The 15,048-nt window shown below is 37.4% G+C and overlaps 1 protein-coding gene across 1 annotated transcript in view; it reads left to right on the top strand.

Moving 5' to 3' along the window:
• The first annotated feature begins 349 nt into the window (after positions 1 to 349).
• Positions 350 to 15,048, top strand: part of LOC128653018 (uncharacterized) — a 42,160-nt gene continuing 27,461 nt past the window's right edge. Inside the window, exons 1-3 of the mRNA XM_053706054.1 lie at positions 350 to 429; positions 5,475 to 6,098; positions 6,858 to 6,930. Coding sequence (XP_053562029.1) covers positions 5,562 to 6,098; positions 6,858 to 6,930 — 610 coding nt within the window. The 5' untranslated portion in view covers positions 350 to 429; positions 5,475 to 5,561. The remainder of the gene's footprint in view (positions 430 to 5,474; positions 6,099 to 6,857; positions 6,931 to 15,048) is intronic.

Genomic DNA, 15,048 nt, shown 5'->3' with positions numbered 1-15,048 from the left:
GTCTTATGTAAATATATATAGATCCGATTTACACTGTAATCTATCTATACTCTCCGATGTAATACATTTTGAAGGATTTGGAATATTAGTAAAAAAAAAAAAAAAATATGCTCTCCTAATCTTGGTAAAAATAACGGCATTTTTATTTATAAACAGAATAATAAACTGGTCACGTGAGTGATTAAATGGTAACATCTATAATCTAATCAAGTTATATCTATATTTGAGCAGCAGGGGTCAGTATGTATCAATATGTAAAGCAGTGTCCCGGGACGTCATAGAAATAGAAGCGTTTGATTTGTTAATAAAAACAACCAATCGCTGAGCTTGACATGCGCAGCCAACCACTGGGAACGCTTGCAAAGTTTTCCAATCAGCTGCTGGAAAACGAGTTTTAAATTGGCAAGAAGACGAAAAGGGTCCTGCGTGGTGAGTTGTAAACTATAATATATAAATATACAGTATCATATTTTTTCGACTAGTTTGTGATCATAAATTACACAATGGTAGACAAAGCATCGCTGAGCTTTAAGCGCCAAGGATAAAAGCATTCAGAACTACCCTTCCCATGAATGTTTGGTACAGATTAGTCACATGTTGCACGATAACCAATAGATTTTACTCGTGCTTGTTCCGGATAGTTTATAATTATTTCATGTTTTGTGGTGTTTTTCGTAAATATGATTTTGTTTTAGTTTAGGTTGTGATGGCCAAAATTCCTTTTATTCCATCCAAGACAATGTTTAAAATGCACGAATTTGCTTTTGTATTGCTTATTCGCGTGCGGAATAAACGACCTTTTTTGTGGAACTTGTCTATATCAGTCAGTGAACAATATAATCCAAGAACGGCACAGAAACAGATTTTACGAAAACAAATGTCATAAAACATTTGCACTTTCATATTCACACGATAACATTTTTGAGCACAGTTTCCCTAAAGTTTAAGTGTATCTAATATGTAGCAATTGAATAAGTAAGTCCACTGCAATTTGCATGAATTCATTTTGATTTTAAATAGCAGACTTTTTTGTGTACTTCCATTAGCAAAAATGCTTCTAGTAAAGGTTATTGCTGGTTCAGCATATGCACATATGCTACGTGTGATTTGAGGATCAGGATTTAAAGGGATACTAAACCCAAATGATTGATTTCATGATTCAGATAGAGCATGCAATTTTAACCAACTTTCTAGTTTACTCCTCCTATTATCATTTTATTTCCGTTCTCTTGATATCATCTTTATTTGAAAAAGCAGGAATCTAAGCTTAGCAGTCGGCCCATTTTTGATTCAGCACACTGGGTGGCACTTGCTGATTGGTGGCTATTAGCAAATAAAGATGCCAAGAGAACAAAAAAAAATTCATAATAGGAGTAAATTAGAAAGTTGATAAAAATTGCATGCGCTATCTGAATCATGAAAGAAAAAAAAAAAATTGGGTTTAGTATCCCTTAAACAGTGCTCCATGGGTCCAGAGCAGCACTTCTACTGTGTGTTTAACCCCTTTGTAGGGGTTAAACACAATATTGTTGGGTCAATAGTCTTAAAATTATATGCTCAATGGAATTAGAGACTGTCATTTTTCGACTGTTATTGGCCTTTAAAAAATCCTAAACTAATTTATTTAAATGCTTACATTTAGTGTTTAACCCTTTCCGGTCCTATAAATTAAATAAACCCTGCAGCAACCAGGTTTTAATTATTTTTCGCCCCAATATTTTTGAATTACACAGCTAAATAGCAAGTCACCGCTAGATGTAGCTATTTAGCTGTGAAATTCAAAAGCGGAAAAGTCGGAATATATCCGACATTTGAGCGCATGCGCTAAAACCCTTTGTCGGATATATTCCAACAAAGGACCACAAAGGGTATTAATTATTATTTTTTTAAATAATTTTATGCACCAACCCTATCACATTTTTATTTATGAGTTTACCCAATTGCACTAATGATTTCTCTCAGGATTTAAATCCCTTATTTAGCCAATGGCTGTATTTTGTTTGAGGGTAAATGGGGTGCCAGTACTTTTTTTTTTTTCCCAGTTTCTGTAGTGCAGTGGTCCCCCGAGCAATCATTAGTTAGGGGACCCCCACCATTTTTCTGTAGCGTAGCGCCCTTCCCTCCCTCTCCCTTTATTTATATTTTTAAATTTAGGGCCATTGCACTTCCGCACCCCCTCCCTTCGCTGCTGGACAGCCCACCCACATCCCGGATTCCCTCCCACACGTCCTGCCGGTGTTCTAAAATAAGTCTCAATTTAGAAGAATGCGGGACCTGCGTCACTTCCGGTGACGTGACATCAGCTGTTGAAGGTGTGTGGTGCTCACTGCGCATGCGCAAGTGGCCCAACCTCTCAAAATCAGCTGTTTCAGTAGCAGCAAAGGGTCGAGGAATTGTATGGAGATTAGCCTTTATTACGCTTGTGCTCCCGACACACTCCACGCATGCGCACGGAATCAGAGGGTCCAGGATTTATACAGGCGAGTTGCCTTCAGTGAGCATGCACGCAGTGACGTAAATGGGGGTGAAAAAATCCCCATACAATTTGGAAAAATATGAAAAATATGTGAATCCCAAATAATCTACAAGTATAGGGTGGATTCCATTAAAAAAACTTCATGTATAGTGTCACGTGGCCACACAATTTATTTAATGGTTGTGTCTGCATAGAGTGATCGGACCTAAGGTTTATGGAAGGAACCATTTACAGATTTAAATTTTTATTTAAATCTGTAAATGGTTCATTCCATAAACCTTAGGTCCGATCACTCTATGCAGACACAACCGTTAGATTTTGTGGGGCCACGTGACACTATACATTACGTTTTTTAATGGAATCCGCCATATACTTTAAGTGTTGATCATTTGGGATTCACATATTTTTTATATTATTTCAAATGGTATGGGTTTCATTTTCACCCCCATTTACATCACCGCATGCATGCGCACTAAAGGCAACTTGCCTGTATAAATCCTGGACCCTCTGATGCCGTGTGTATGCGCGGAGTGTGTCGGGAGCGCATGCGCAATAAAGGCTAATCTCCATATAATTCCTCGACCCTCTGCTGCTACTGAAACAGCTGATTTTCAGAGGTTGGGTCACTTGCGCATGCGCAGTGAGCGCCACACACCTCCAACAGCTGATGTCACATCACCGGAAGTGACGCAGGTCCTGCATTCTTGCAAGTCGGGACTTATTTTAGAACACCGGTATCGGCAGATGATCGTTACACACAGTGACACAGACAGTGTCACTGTGTGTAACAATCTGGCATCTTCCCTCATATGAAACTGGAGCACCGATCACACTCCGGTTCCATATGCGGGCAGATGCCTGGAGCTTAATTGCCGAGGCTGCAGCAGCTTCCTGAAGCTCCGACGTATGTATACGTTGTGCGGTACCATAGCCAAAGTACCGCACAATGCATATATACGTCTTTTTTGGGCCAAGGTGTTAACCTAGGTTGTGAGGTTATGGAATGATTGCATATTGACTGATAAGCAGAACTCCCACTGATTTATTGGTGCAGTGACATTCCTCACAATTATACACACACAAAATATCAGTACATCAACTTCTGTTTCACAATAAACAAATATAGATTTTTAAATGCACAAAAAAAGGTACCTTTGTGTCCATTTATAGGGATAGGAAAGTCAAAATTAAACTTACAAGAATCAGATAGAGCATGTCATTTTAATACACTTTTAAAATCACTTCTATTTTCAAATGTTTGTTTGTATTGTGATTTCTTTTTTGTACATTTATGTGCTTTATTCTCTTGGTATCCATTGTTGAAACTGAATACACACATATCCTATACTAGTGGGAGTTAGCTAGTGATTGGTGCCTGCATACATTTGTCTCTTGTGATTGGCTAACTAGATGTGTTCAGCTAGCTGCCAATAGTACAATGCTGTTCCTTCAGCAAAGGATAACAAGAGTTTAGAGCATAATTAATAATAAAGTAAATTTGAAAGTTGTTTAACATTGAATCTTCTATCTGAATCATGAGTTAAATATTAAAGGGACAGGAAACCCCAATAATTTATGTTCTCTGACTGTTCATTGGTGATAAATAGTTCAAGCCCTGGTCACGAGCACCATTCAGCCATTTAAGATTTGTACAGTCTCTAGGGTTGTTGCCAGGTGTCCTTTATTCAACCAGACAGTCCAATATTTTATCAGGCTGTTCATTAAAAGCTTCACAAAAATACTGGACACTTAAAAGTCCTTGAGTGTAAGTTAAATGTAAAAGGCCTCCTATGCCATAGTGCATTACAGATATGGGGCAGACAAGTGGTCAAATCTCTATTGTTTATATGTGTAATAATAATATTACACATACATAAGAAGTAATTATTATTTACTCGAGTGATCCTATGCTCACAGTTATCTGTTTATCTAAATCAGGGATGGCAAACTGGTGGACTTTAGGGTAGACTTGGCTGGCAGGATTAGCTTTTTGTAATGCCTTGAATAAATAGAAATTAAGAACGTGCACTAGCGTTTGTGATACTGGTTGAAGAATGTGTGCCTTGGGGTCTTCTTGCAGAGGGGAAGCGTGGTGGCTGCAATTTACTAGATCTCTTATATGCGGCAATGAGGAGGGGAGAACAGCAAAATAGTGTACCCAGCAATCTTATCTAGATCTGATGCTGTGTCCCTGGACAGCTAATATTTCTGTGTTTGAAGGGACATGAAACCCAAAATAGGTCTTTCATGATCATATAGAGCATACAATTTTAAATAACTTTACAATTTATTTCTATTTTCAAATTTACTTAAAGGGATACTGAACCCAAATTTGTTATTTTATGATTCAGAAAGAGTAGCATTTTTAAGCAACTTTATAATTTACTCCTGTTATCAATTTTTTTAATTCTCTTGGTATCTTTATTTGAAAAAGCAGGAATGCAAAGCTTACGAGCCAGACCATCTTTGGTTCAGCACCTGAGTATTGCTTACTGATTGGTGGCTAAATGAACGAAAATGAAACTGGGTTCAGTATCCCTTTAATTAATTTAGTATTATATGCTAAAGGATCATCAATGCACTACTACTAGCTAGCTCAATACATCATGTCAGCCAATGACAACACGCATATATGTGCAGCAACTAATCAGCAGCTAGCTCCCACTAGTGCATTGCTGCTCCTGAGCCTACCCAGGTATACTTTTCAAAATAGGATACCAAGAGAACAAAGAAAATTAGATAAAGGAAGTAAATTGGAAAATGGTTTAAAATTGCAAGCTCTGTCTTATTCGTGAAAGAAAGATTTTGGGTTTCATTTTCCCTTTAATGGCCATAAATTTGTATGCGGCCCCAAGTTGGCAGTCACTGATCTAAATAATAACGTCAAAGCAAATACTTTTACAATGTGTGAATACCTTTCTTTAACAAATAGTGCCAAACCAGTTTTATTTTCTTGTGATTTGTTTTAACATTATTTCATTTTTGTATCCTGTCTCAGCAGGATGTAACGTTTTGCATGTAAATGAAAAAGCTGTCTCTGACCAAGTAGAAAGTGTCCTCGGAGAAATTACAAACCTAAGAAAAGATGGAGCAGAAAGATGCTTTGGATAGTATTGTAAAATGTCTGCAACAACCAAAGAGGTCTGCCTATCCTTCCCCCGGAAATATCCTGCACACAGGAAAGCAGCTTCCACGGACGCCAGGCCCAGGGATTTTGCCTCTTTTACCGTCACAGGCATTTGATCCCTTTCAGGGGGACTTGTTTGAGGAATTATTTAAATCAATCGCCCAGTCTTGTGTCAGTGGAGTAGATAATATTATCCCTTGTGGTAAACAGCTTTCACGCACTCCCATATTAAAAAGCTCTCAAGAAACTATTGCGGAGTGTAATTACCCGAATAAAAAACAATTTCTTGATAAAAATAGCATAGAAAACGTGGCCCATATATCGAATGCTTCCATTCCTGTTGAGAAATCTGAAAAACAATTAAACGGCGAAGTAACTGACAGAGAAACAATTACAAAAAGTTGCATAGAGAAACAATACCTGGAGCCTAGATTGTCTGAAACTGCAAGGGATCAAAAGAATGTTGTTTCCGAATATGTAATGAATACTAATGAAGTAGGTATTCTTTGTGGTGTTTAAACCATATACAAAGCAAAAATGTAGCAATGAACTCTAAAAGATAAAAAACTTATATTGAACCAATGAAAATAATAGTAATTATTATCTATAGCTGATATTTTAGAACAAATATTATTACCTAAGTAAGTATAAAAAAAGTATCAAAATATTTAAAAATACTGTAAAAAGTATGAAAATGAAAATTTCTATTGTTCATAGGCTAGCAAATATACAAAGTAAAAACAATTTGACAACACAAACTAAAAACAAGAATACTTTCCCAGTCTAGAGACTTACAATCTCTCCAAAATCCTGATTAGTGTCTGGCCAGACTAAACACGACGACAACGCGTTTCTAGGACATGCCTCTAAATCAATTACATATTAACTTTTTATGTACTTACTTGTAAATTTATAGGATATTTTTAACACCAGGGGTTGACAACCCTATAAAACTAGCTAGGGGTGAATTTTACTTATATACCTGTAGAATTATTAAAATAAAATAGGTTTATGTTGCTTTCTAAATTTGTCATGTGTTGGTAACAACTCAGGGTCTGATGATCAAAAACCTGCCAGGATGGAGAAAAATTAAATATCCGGGGGCTTTTTTTAAGCATAGATTGCTTAGACAATCTTGCCCGAGCGGAGAGCTTTAGATCATCGGGTCCTCAGCCTTGATGATGTAAATATATATATATATATATATATATATATATATATACACCTAGTAATGCTTTTCTTTTGTTGGTTCAGATAGACAGTGGAGCGAAAGCACCTGGGTGTCGTAATACTTTTACCAGGAGAATAAGTGAATTGCCTGTTCAAGGTAAGAATGTATTAGTAAAATTATTTAAATGTAAACAGATAAACAATATTATGCAATCCCTAATTTAGTGAATACACTTTGCAATGGGTAGACTTTTATATTTAAAACCCTGATAAAAACAAATTCTCTATGTAGTCAAGTCTATATAACAGTAATATGTATAAAAATTTAGTAATTTACACAGATAAATACAAAATTAAACATGGTGGCAAACACCTTTACAAGATCTATGGACCCACTAAGGACACAAATATTGACTTTTATTATTAAAGGGATAGTCAACACCAGAATTTTTGTTGTTTAAAAAGATAAATAATCCCTTTTTTACCCATTCCAAAGTTTTGCAAAACCAACACTGTTATATTAATACACTTTTTACTTCTGTGACTAACTTGTATCTAAGCATCTTCTGACCGCCCCTAATCACATGACTTTTAGTTATTATCTATTGACTTGCATTTTAGCCAATTAGTGCAGTGTCTGCCACTAGCGTGATCACAATGCTATCTATATGGCCTACATGAGCTTGCTCTCCCCTGCTGTGAAAAGTAAATAAAATGGAGGCGGCCTTCAAGGGCTTAGAAATTATCATATGAGCCTTCCTAGGTTTGCTTTCAACTAGAATACCAAGAGAACAAAGCAAAATTGTTGATAAAAGTAAATTAGAAAGTTGTTTAAAATTACATGCCCTATTTGAAAAATTAAAGGTTTTGTGGACTTGACTGTCCCTTTAAATTTGCTTTGTTCCCTTGGTGGTATTTTTGAAAAGCTAAACCTAGGTAGGCTCAAACTGATTTCTAAACCGTTGAAAACCACCTTTTAGCTCAGAGCATTTTGAAAGTTTTTCACAGTTAGACAGTACTAGTTCATGTGTGTCATATAGATAACATTGTGCTCACTCCCGTGGAGTTATTTAGGAGTCTGCACTGATTGGCTAAACTGCATGTCTGTCAAAAGCACTGAGATAAGGGGCAGTCTGCAGAGGTAAAACAAAAATTAATATAACTGTTGGTTAGGGTAATAAAGGGATTATCTATCTTTTTAAACAATACAAATTCTGATGTAGACTGTACCTTTTAGGTTGTTAAAATGCAGGTATCTTAGTATCTTATGGGCTTCTGAACTTGTGTAATGTCTTATAAATGGTCAGTTCCTTCAGAGAATATTAAGTGATATAATCATAACAAACCACCTTTATAAGTAAAGGGGAGAGGGAAACCCATTGTGGCAGTATTAGGGCTTAGAAAAAGTTACACCTGCAACACTTTTAGTAAACTACATTTAAGCAGCAGTTGAGCTGTAACTTTTTGAAAATGGTTTGGACATCAAACAGCAAACTATCTTAATTAGAGAGGCAGTAAAAAAAAAGATAACCAGTAAGTATTTCTGGCACAATAGTAGTCCCTGGGGTGTGTGTATGTCTATATGCGCTTGTGCATGTATATATGTGTGTATGGGTATATAATTTCCACTCGCCATGGACAATTGAAAGATAGTAAATGTATGTTAACACACTGTAGTTGCAGAATGTATGATCTTCTAGTACCAATGACAGAGGGCAGGGAGATTGGAGAGGAAATGTGTGTGTAGAGAAGATATAGTTAAAGGGACATTATACACTCATTTTTTCTTTGCTTAAATGTTTTGTAGATGATCTATTTATATAGTCCATAAAGTTTTTTTTGTTTTTGAAAAATGTATAGTTTTGCTTATTTTTAAATAACATTGCTCTGATTTTCAGACTCCTAACCAAGCCCCAAAGTTTTATGACAATACCATCAACTACCTACTCCTTTTCATATGCAAAAGAAGGGGGGGGGGGGGGGGGGGGAGGGTCTTATTTGCCACTTGCAGTGGGCTTTCCAGCTACCTTTTCAACAGAGCTAAACTTAGAGCTTCTAAGTAAGTTTTTAAACAGTTATATATTGGATTTTTATATCAGTATCTGTGCATCGTATTCTTTTCTAGTAGTGTATATTACATGCAGTTATAGGAAAATGAGTGTATACTGTCCCTTTAACCCCTTAAGGACAAGGCCATTTTTAAATTTCTTTCCCTGAAGGACCAGGGCTATTTTTACATTTCTGCGGTGTTTGTGTTTAGCTGTAATTTTCCTCTTACTCATTTACTGTACTCACACATATTATATACCGTTTTTCTCGCCATTAAATGGACTTTCTAAAGATACCATTATTTTCATTATATCTTATCATTTACTTTAAAAAAAAATGATAAAATATGAGGAAAAAATGGAAAAAAAACACACTTTTTCTAACTTTGACCCCCACAATCTGTTACACATCTACAATCACCAAAAAAACACCCATGCTAAATAGTTTCTAAATTTTGTCCTGAGTTTAGAAATACCCAATGTTTACATGTTCTTTGCTTTTTTTGCAAGTTATAGGGCAATAAATACAAGTAGCACTTTGCTATTTCCAAACCAATTTTTTTCAAAATTAGCTACAGTTACATTGGGACACTGATATCTTTCAGGAATCCCTGAATATCCATTGACATGTATATAATTTTTTTTTTAGAAGACGTCCCAAGGTATTGATCTAGGCCCATTTTGGTATATTTAATGCCACCATTTCACCACCAAAATCAATCAAATAAAAAAAAATTGTTCACTTTTTCCCAAATATTTTCACAAACTTTAGGTTTCTCACTGAAATTATTTACAAACAACTTGTGCAATTATGGCACAAATGGTTGTAAATGCTTCTCTGGGATCCCCTTTGTTCAGAAATAGCAGACATATATGGCTTTCGCGTTGCTTTTTGGTAATTAGAAGGCTGCTAAATGCCACTGCGCATCACACGTGTATTATGCCCAGCAGTGAAAGGGTTAATTAGGGAGCATGTAGGGAGCGTCTAGGGTTAATTTTAGCTTTAGTGTAGTGTAGTAGACCAGTGATTTTTAACCTTTTTTTTGCCGTGGCACACTTTTTTACATTAAAAAATCCTGTGGCACACCACCATACCAAAATTTAAAAAAAATCACACATTGTAGCCTAATACAGCATATATATATATATATATATATATATATATATATATATATATATATACACATACACACAAACACACACATACTGTATGTATTGTGCTGTTATGCCATGCCTCCTACAAACTACCCCTGCACTGGGAGTAAAAAACAAGCAAAGTTTAAAAAATATGTCACACTGTTGTCAGTCTGCCATGGCACACCTGAGGATCTCTCACGGCACACTAGTGTGCCATGGCACACAGGTTGAAAAACACTGTAGTAGACAACCCCAAGTATTGATCTAGGCACATCTTGGTATATTTCATGCTACCTTTTCACCGCTAAATGCGATCAAATAAAAAAAAACATTACATTTTTCACAATTTTAGGTTTCTCACTGAAATTATTTACAAACAACTTTTGCAAGTATGGCATAAATGATTGTAAATGCTTCACTGAGATCCCCTTTGTTCAGAAATAGCAGACTTATATGGCTTTGGCGTTGTTTTTTGGTAATTATAAGGCCGCTAAATGCCGCTGCGCACCACACGTGTATTATGCCCAGCAGTGCAGGGGTTAAAGAAAGTCTGCCAGTACTAAAAAGGTATATTAAAAAAAATAAAAAAATTGTATAGCATATTTACATATGCAGCTGTGTAAGATCCCCCCTTAGCCCCCAACCTCCCTGATCCCCCCCCCCCCCCAAACAGCTCTCTAACCCTCCACCTCTAACTTACTGGGAGCCATCTTGGGTACTGGCAGTTGTCTGCCAGTACCCAGTTTGCAAATAAAAATGTTTTTTTTTTTTTAAATTTTTTTTCCTGTAGTGTAGCTTCCCACCCCACCACAGACCAATCCCCCACCCCCTCCCAGATCCGATTTACTTTTCTTAGGGATTTTATCCCCCCTTGCTGCCACTTATATCAAATGTTTTTTCTGTAGTGTAGCAGTTCCCACCCGCTCCCTCCGCGTGCACGCGCCCGCCGCCCCCGTGCATGCGCTCCCGACAACCCCGCCCCCGATCCCGCCCCCTCTCTCTTCAGCCTTTCATCGATGGCTGCCCACCCGCCTCCCACGTCAGCTCCCACCCACCAACGATTACGGCCATCGATGCCGGTGCAGAGAGGGCCACAGAGTGGCTCTCTCTGCATCGGATGGGGGAAAAATGTTATTGCAGGATGCCTCGATATCGAGGCATCATTGCAATAACCGTAAAGCGACTGGAAGCGATGTAAGGAAAGAGACTGTGGACTGATTCAGCATAGTTAATTAATAATGTATTAAACTGGTATTTAAAGGGATATTAAACCCAAATGTTCTCTTAAATCGGATAGAGCATGTAATTTTAAGCAACTTTCTAATTTACTCCTATTATCAATTTTTCTTCGTTCTTTTGGTATCTTTATTTGAAAAGGCAGAAATAAAAGCGTAGGAACCGGCCCATTTTTGGTTCAGAACCCTGGATAGCGCTTGCTGATTGGTGGCTACATTTAGCCACCAATAAGAAAGTGTAACCTCAAATATTGCTTAAAAATACATGCTCTATCCGAATCATGAAAGAGAAAATGTGGGTTTAGTATCCCTTTAAACAGATGTGTATTCCTTTCTAATCTCCATCTAATGGCTAGTTCTAAATATATTAAGTACCTAGTAATAGATTCACTATTATTGCAAAGGATCCTTCTCCTACCAGGATTGGGAGAAAGATGACCAATGATATTTTACATCACAGCTCACAGCATATGTGCATATGCCACTGAAAAACAGTAATAACTTTTACTAGAAGCATTTTTGTTAATGGAAATATATTGCACACATGCTTCTATTTAAAATTGAAATGCACCCATGCATATTTACATTTTGACATTTTTACGGCTTGTAAAGATGTGCTCTATCTAACCCTTGGGCGAAGATATAAATTATTTTTGTATTGTTGGTGAACATGCTGTTTCATCCATTATTCTTAAAGGGACATGAAAAAGCATTGCTTTTTGGTAATTATAAGGCCGCTAAATGCCGCTGCGCACCACACGTGTATTATGCCCAGCAGTGCAGGGGTTAATTAAGTCATTTGTAGGGAGCTTGCAGGGTTAATTTTAGCTTTAGCGTAGAGATCAGCCTCCCACCTGACATATCACACCCCAGGATCCCTCCTAAACAGCTCTCTTCCCTCCCTATCCCACAATTGTCCCCGCCATCTTAAGTACTGGCAGAAAGTCTGCCAGTACTAAAAAGGTATATTAAAAATAAATAAATTGTATAGCATATTTACATATGCAGCTGTGTAGGATCCCCCCTTAGCCCCCAACCTCCCTGATCCCCCCCCCCCCCCCCCCCAAACAGCTCTCTAACCCTCCACCTCTACCTTACTGGGAGCCATCTTGGGTACTGGCAGTTGTCTGCCAGTACCCAGTTTGCATATAAAAATGTTTTTTTTTTTTAGTTTTTTTTCCTGTAGTGTAGCTTCCCCCACCACCACAGACCAATCCCCCACCCCCTCCCAGATCCCTTAGATTTACTTTTATTAGGGATTTTATCCCCCCTTGCTGCCACTTATATCAAATGTTTTTTCTGTAGTGTAGCAGTTCCCACCCGCTCCCTCCACGTGCATGCGCTCCCGACAACCCCACCCCAGATCCCGCCCCCCTCTCTTCAGCCTTTCATCGATGGCCGCCCACCCGCCTCCCACGTCAGCTCCCACCCACCAACGATTACGGCCATCGATGCCGGTGCAGAGAGGGCCACAGAGTGGCTCTCTCTGCATCGGATGGGGGAAAAATGTTATTGCAGGATGCCTCGATATCGAGGCATCATTGCAATAACCGTAAAGCGACTGGAAGTGATCAGGATCGCTTCCAGCCGCTTTATTCCCCAACGTCGTACAGGGTACGTCGCTGGTCTTTAAAGACCAGGTTGTGTGCGACGTGCCCTGTACGACTCGTGTCGTTAAGGGGTTAAGAGAGACAGTGGAGAAAAAATAAAGCATTAAGAGATATGAGAGAGGGGAAATAAAGATGGTCTGGGAGAGAAGGGAGAGGGTAAATAGAGAGATTGAAGAGAGAAGTGGAAAAATAGTTAAAGGGACAGTTTAGTCAAAATTAAACTTTCATGATTCAGATAGGGCAGGCAATTTTAAACAACTTTCCAATTTACTTTTATCATTAAATTTGCTTTGTTCCCTCTATGGTATTTTTGAAAAGCTAAACCTAGGTAGGCTAAAACTGATTTCTAAACCGTTGAAAACTGCCTCTTAGCTCAGAGCATTTTGAAAGTTTTTCATAGTTAGACCGTACAAGTTCATGTGTGTCATATAGATAACATTGTGCTCACTCCCGTGGAGTTATTTAGGAGTCTGCACTGATTGGCTAAATTGCATGTCTGTCAAAAGCACTGAGATAAGGGGGATTCTGCAGAGGCTTAGATACAAGGTAATCGCAGATGTAAAACATATATTAATATAACTGTGTTGGTGATGCAAAACTGGGGAATGGGTAATAAAGGGATTATCTATCTTTTTAAACAATAAAAATTCTGGTGTAGACTGTCCCTTTAAGAGAATGGAAAGAGAATTATTTAGAAGAAAAAAAAAAAGAATCGTCAGCACTCTTTCTTTTTCCATCCAGCTTTAGTCTTCCCCATAACCCTAGTTGATGTTACTAAATGTTATGCACGTATTTCTGTTAATGTATTACTGTATGTAGCATTATTTAATTAGTTTAATTTGTTTAAATTACTGCACCACAAGGTGTTTCAAAATGGATGCACATTTGCAGAGGGCGGGGGTAGTGAGTGGGATCAGAAGTGGCAAGTAATATTTTGGCCTGGCTAGTAGCTGCTTTTATTTCTGAAAAAGTAATTTATATAACAAAATATACAGTCTCTCAACTTCCCCCTCTCAGAAATTCTCACAATTTTACAATCTGTATTATTCCAGCACTCCTTTAGAGTTTCCCCAAACATTTTTGTTTTCTATTTTGTATTTTCACTGATTTTCTTGTCCCCCAGAACAAAATGAGCCTTGCTAACCAATTGTAAACTAATACTATAGCACAAACTGTTGTTTGCACATGTACTGTACATGTAAGGAAAGAGACTGTGGACTGATTCAGCATAGTTAATTAATAATGTATTAAACTGGTATTTAAAGGGATATTAAACCCAAATGTTCTCTTAAATCGGATAGAGCATGTCATTTTAAGCAACTTTCTAATTTACTCCTATTATCAATTTTTCTTTGTTCTTTTGGTATCTTTATTTGAAAAGGCAGAAATGAAAGCGTAGGAACCGGCCCATTTTTGGTTCAGAACCCTGGATAGCGCTTGCTGATTGGTGGCTACATTTAGCCACCAATAAGAAAGTGTAACCTTAAATATTGCTTAAAAATACATGCTCTATCCGAATCATGAAAGAGAAAATGTGGGTTTAGTATCCCTTTAAACAGATGTATATTCCTTTCTAATCTCCATCTAATGGCTAGTTCAAAATATATTAAGTACCTAGTAATAGATTCACTATTATTGCAAAGGATCCTTCTCCTACCAGGATTGGGAGCAAGATGACCAATGATATTTTACATCACAGCTCACAGCATATGTGCATATGCCACTGAAAAACAGTAATAACTTTTACTAGAAGCATTTTTGTTAATGGAAATATATTGCACACATGCTTCTATTTAAAATTGAAATGCACCCATGCATATTTACATTTTGACATTTTTACGGCTTGTAAAGATGTGCTCTATCTAACCCTTATTTTTGTATTGTTGGTGAACATGCTGTTTCATCCATTATTCTTAAAGGGACATGAAACACAACATTTTTCTTTTATGATTCAGATAGGGCATACCATTTTAAACAATTTTCCAATCTACTTCTATTATCTATTTTTCTTTATTCTCTTGGTATCCTTTGTTGAAGAAACAGATTTGCACATGAGAGAGCCAATAACATAAAGCATATATGTGCAGCCACCAATCCGCAGCACCTGAGCCTACCTAGGTATGCTTTTCAACAAAGCTCAAAGCAGAGAAATCTGTGGCTGCAGATCCACTGTATGGAAAAGACTCCAATTCATAATACACTCAGGCCGGGCGCAGGCAGAAGCAGCAATCTCCCAATGCTGAAT

The sequence above is a fragment of the Bombina bombina genome, chromosome 3, assembly GCF_027579735.1.
Source record: "Bombina bombina isolate aBomBom1 chromosome 3, aBomBom1.pri, whole genome shotgun sequence".
Taxonomy (NCBI): domain Eukaryota; kingdom Metazoa; phylum Chordata; class Amphibia; order Anura; family Bombinatoridae; genus Bombina; species Bombina bombina.
This window is presented reverse-complemented; position numbering and strand designations above follow the sequence as displayed.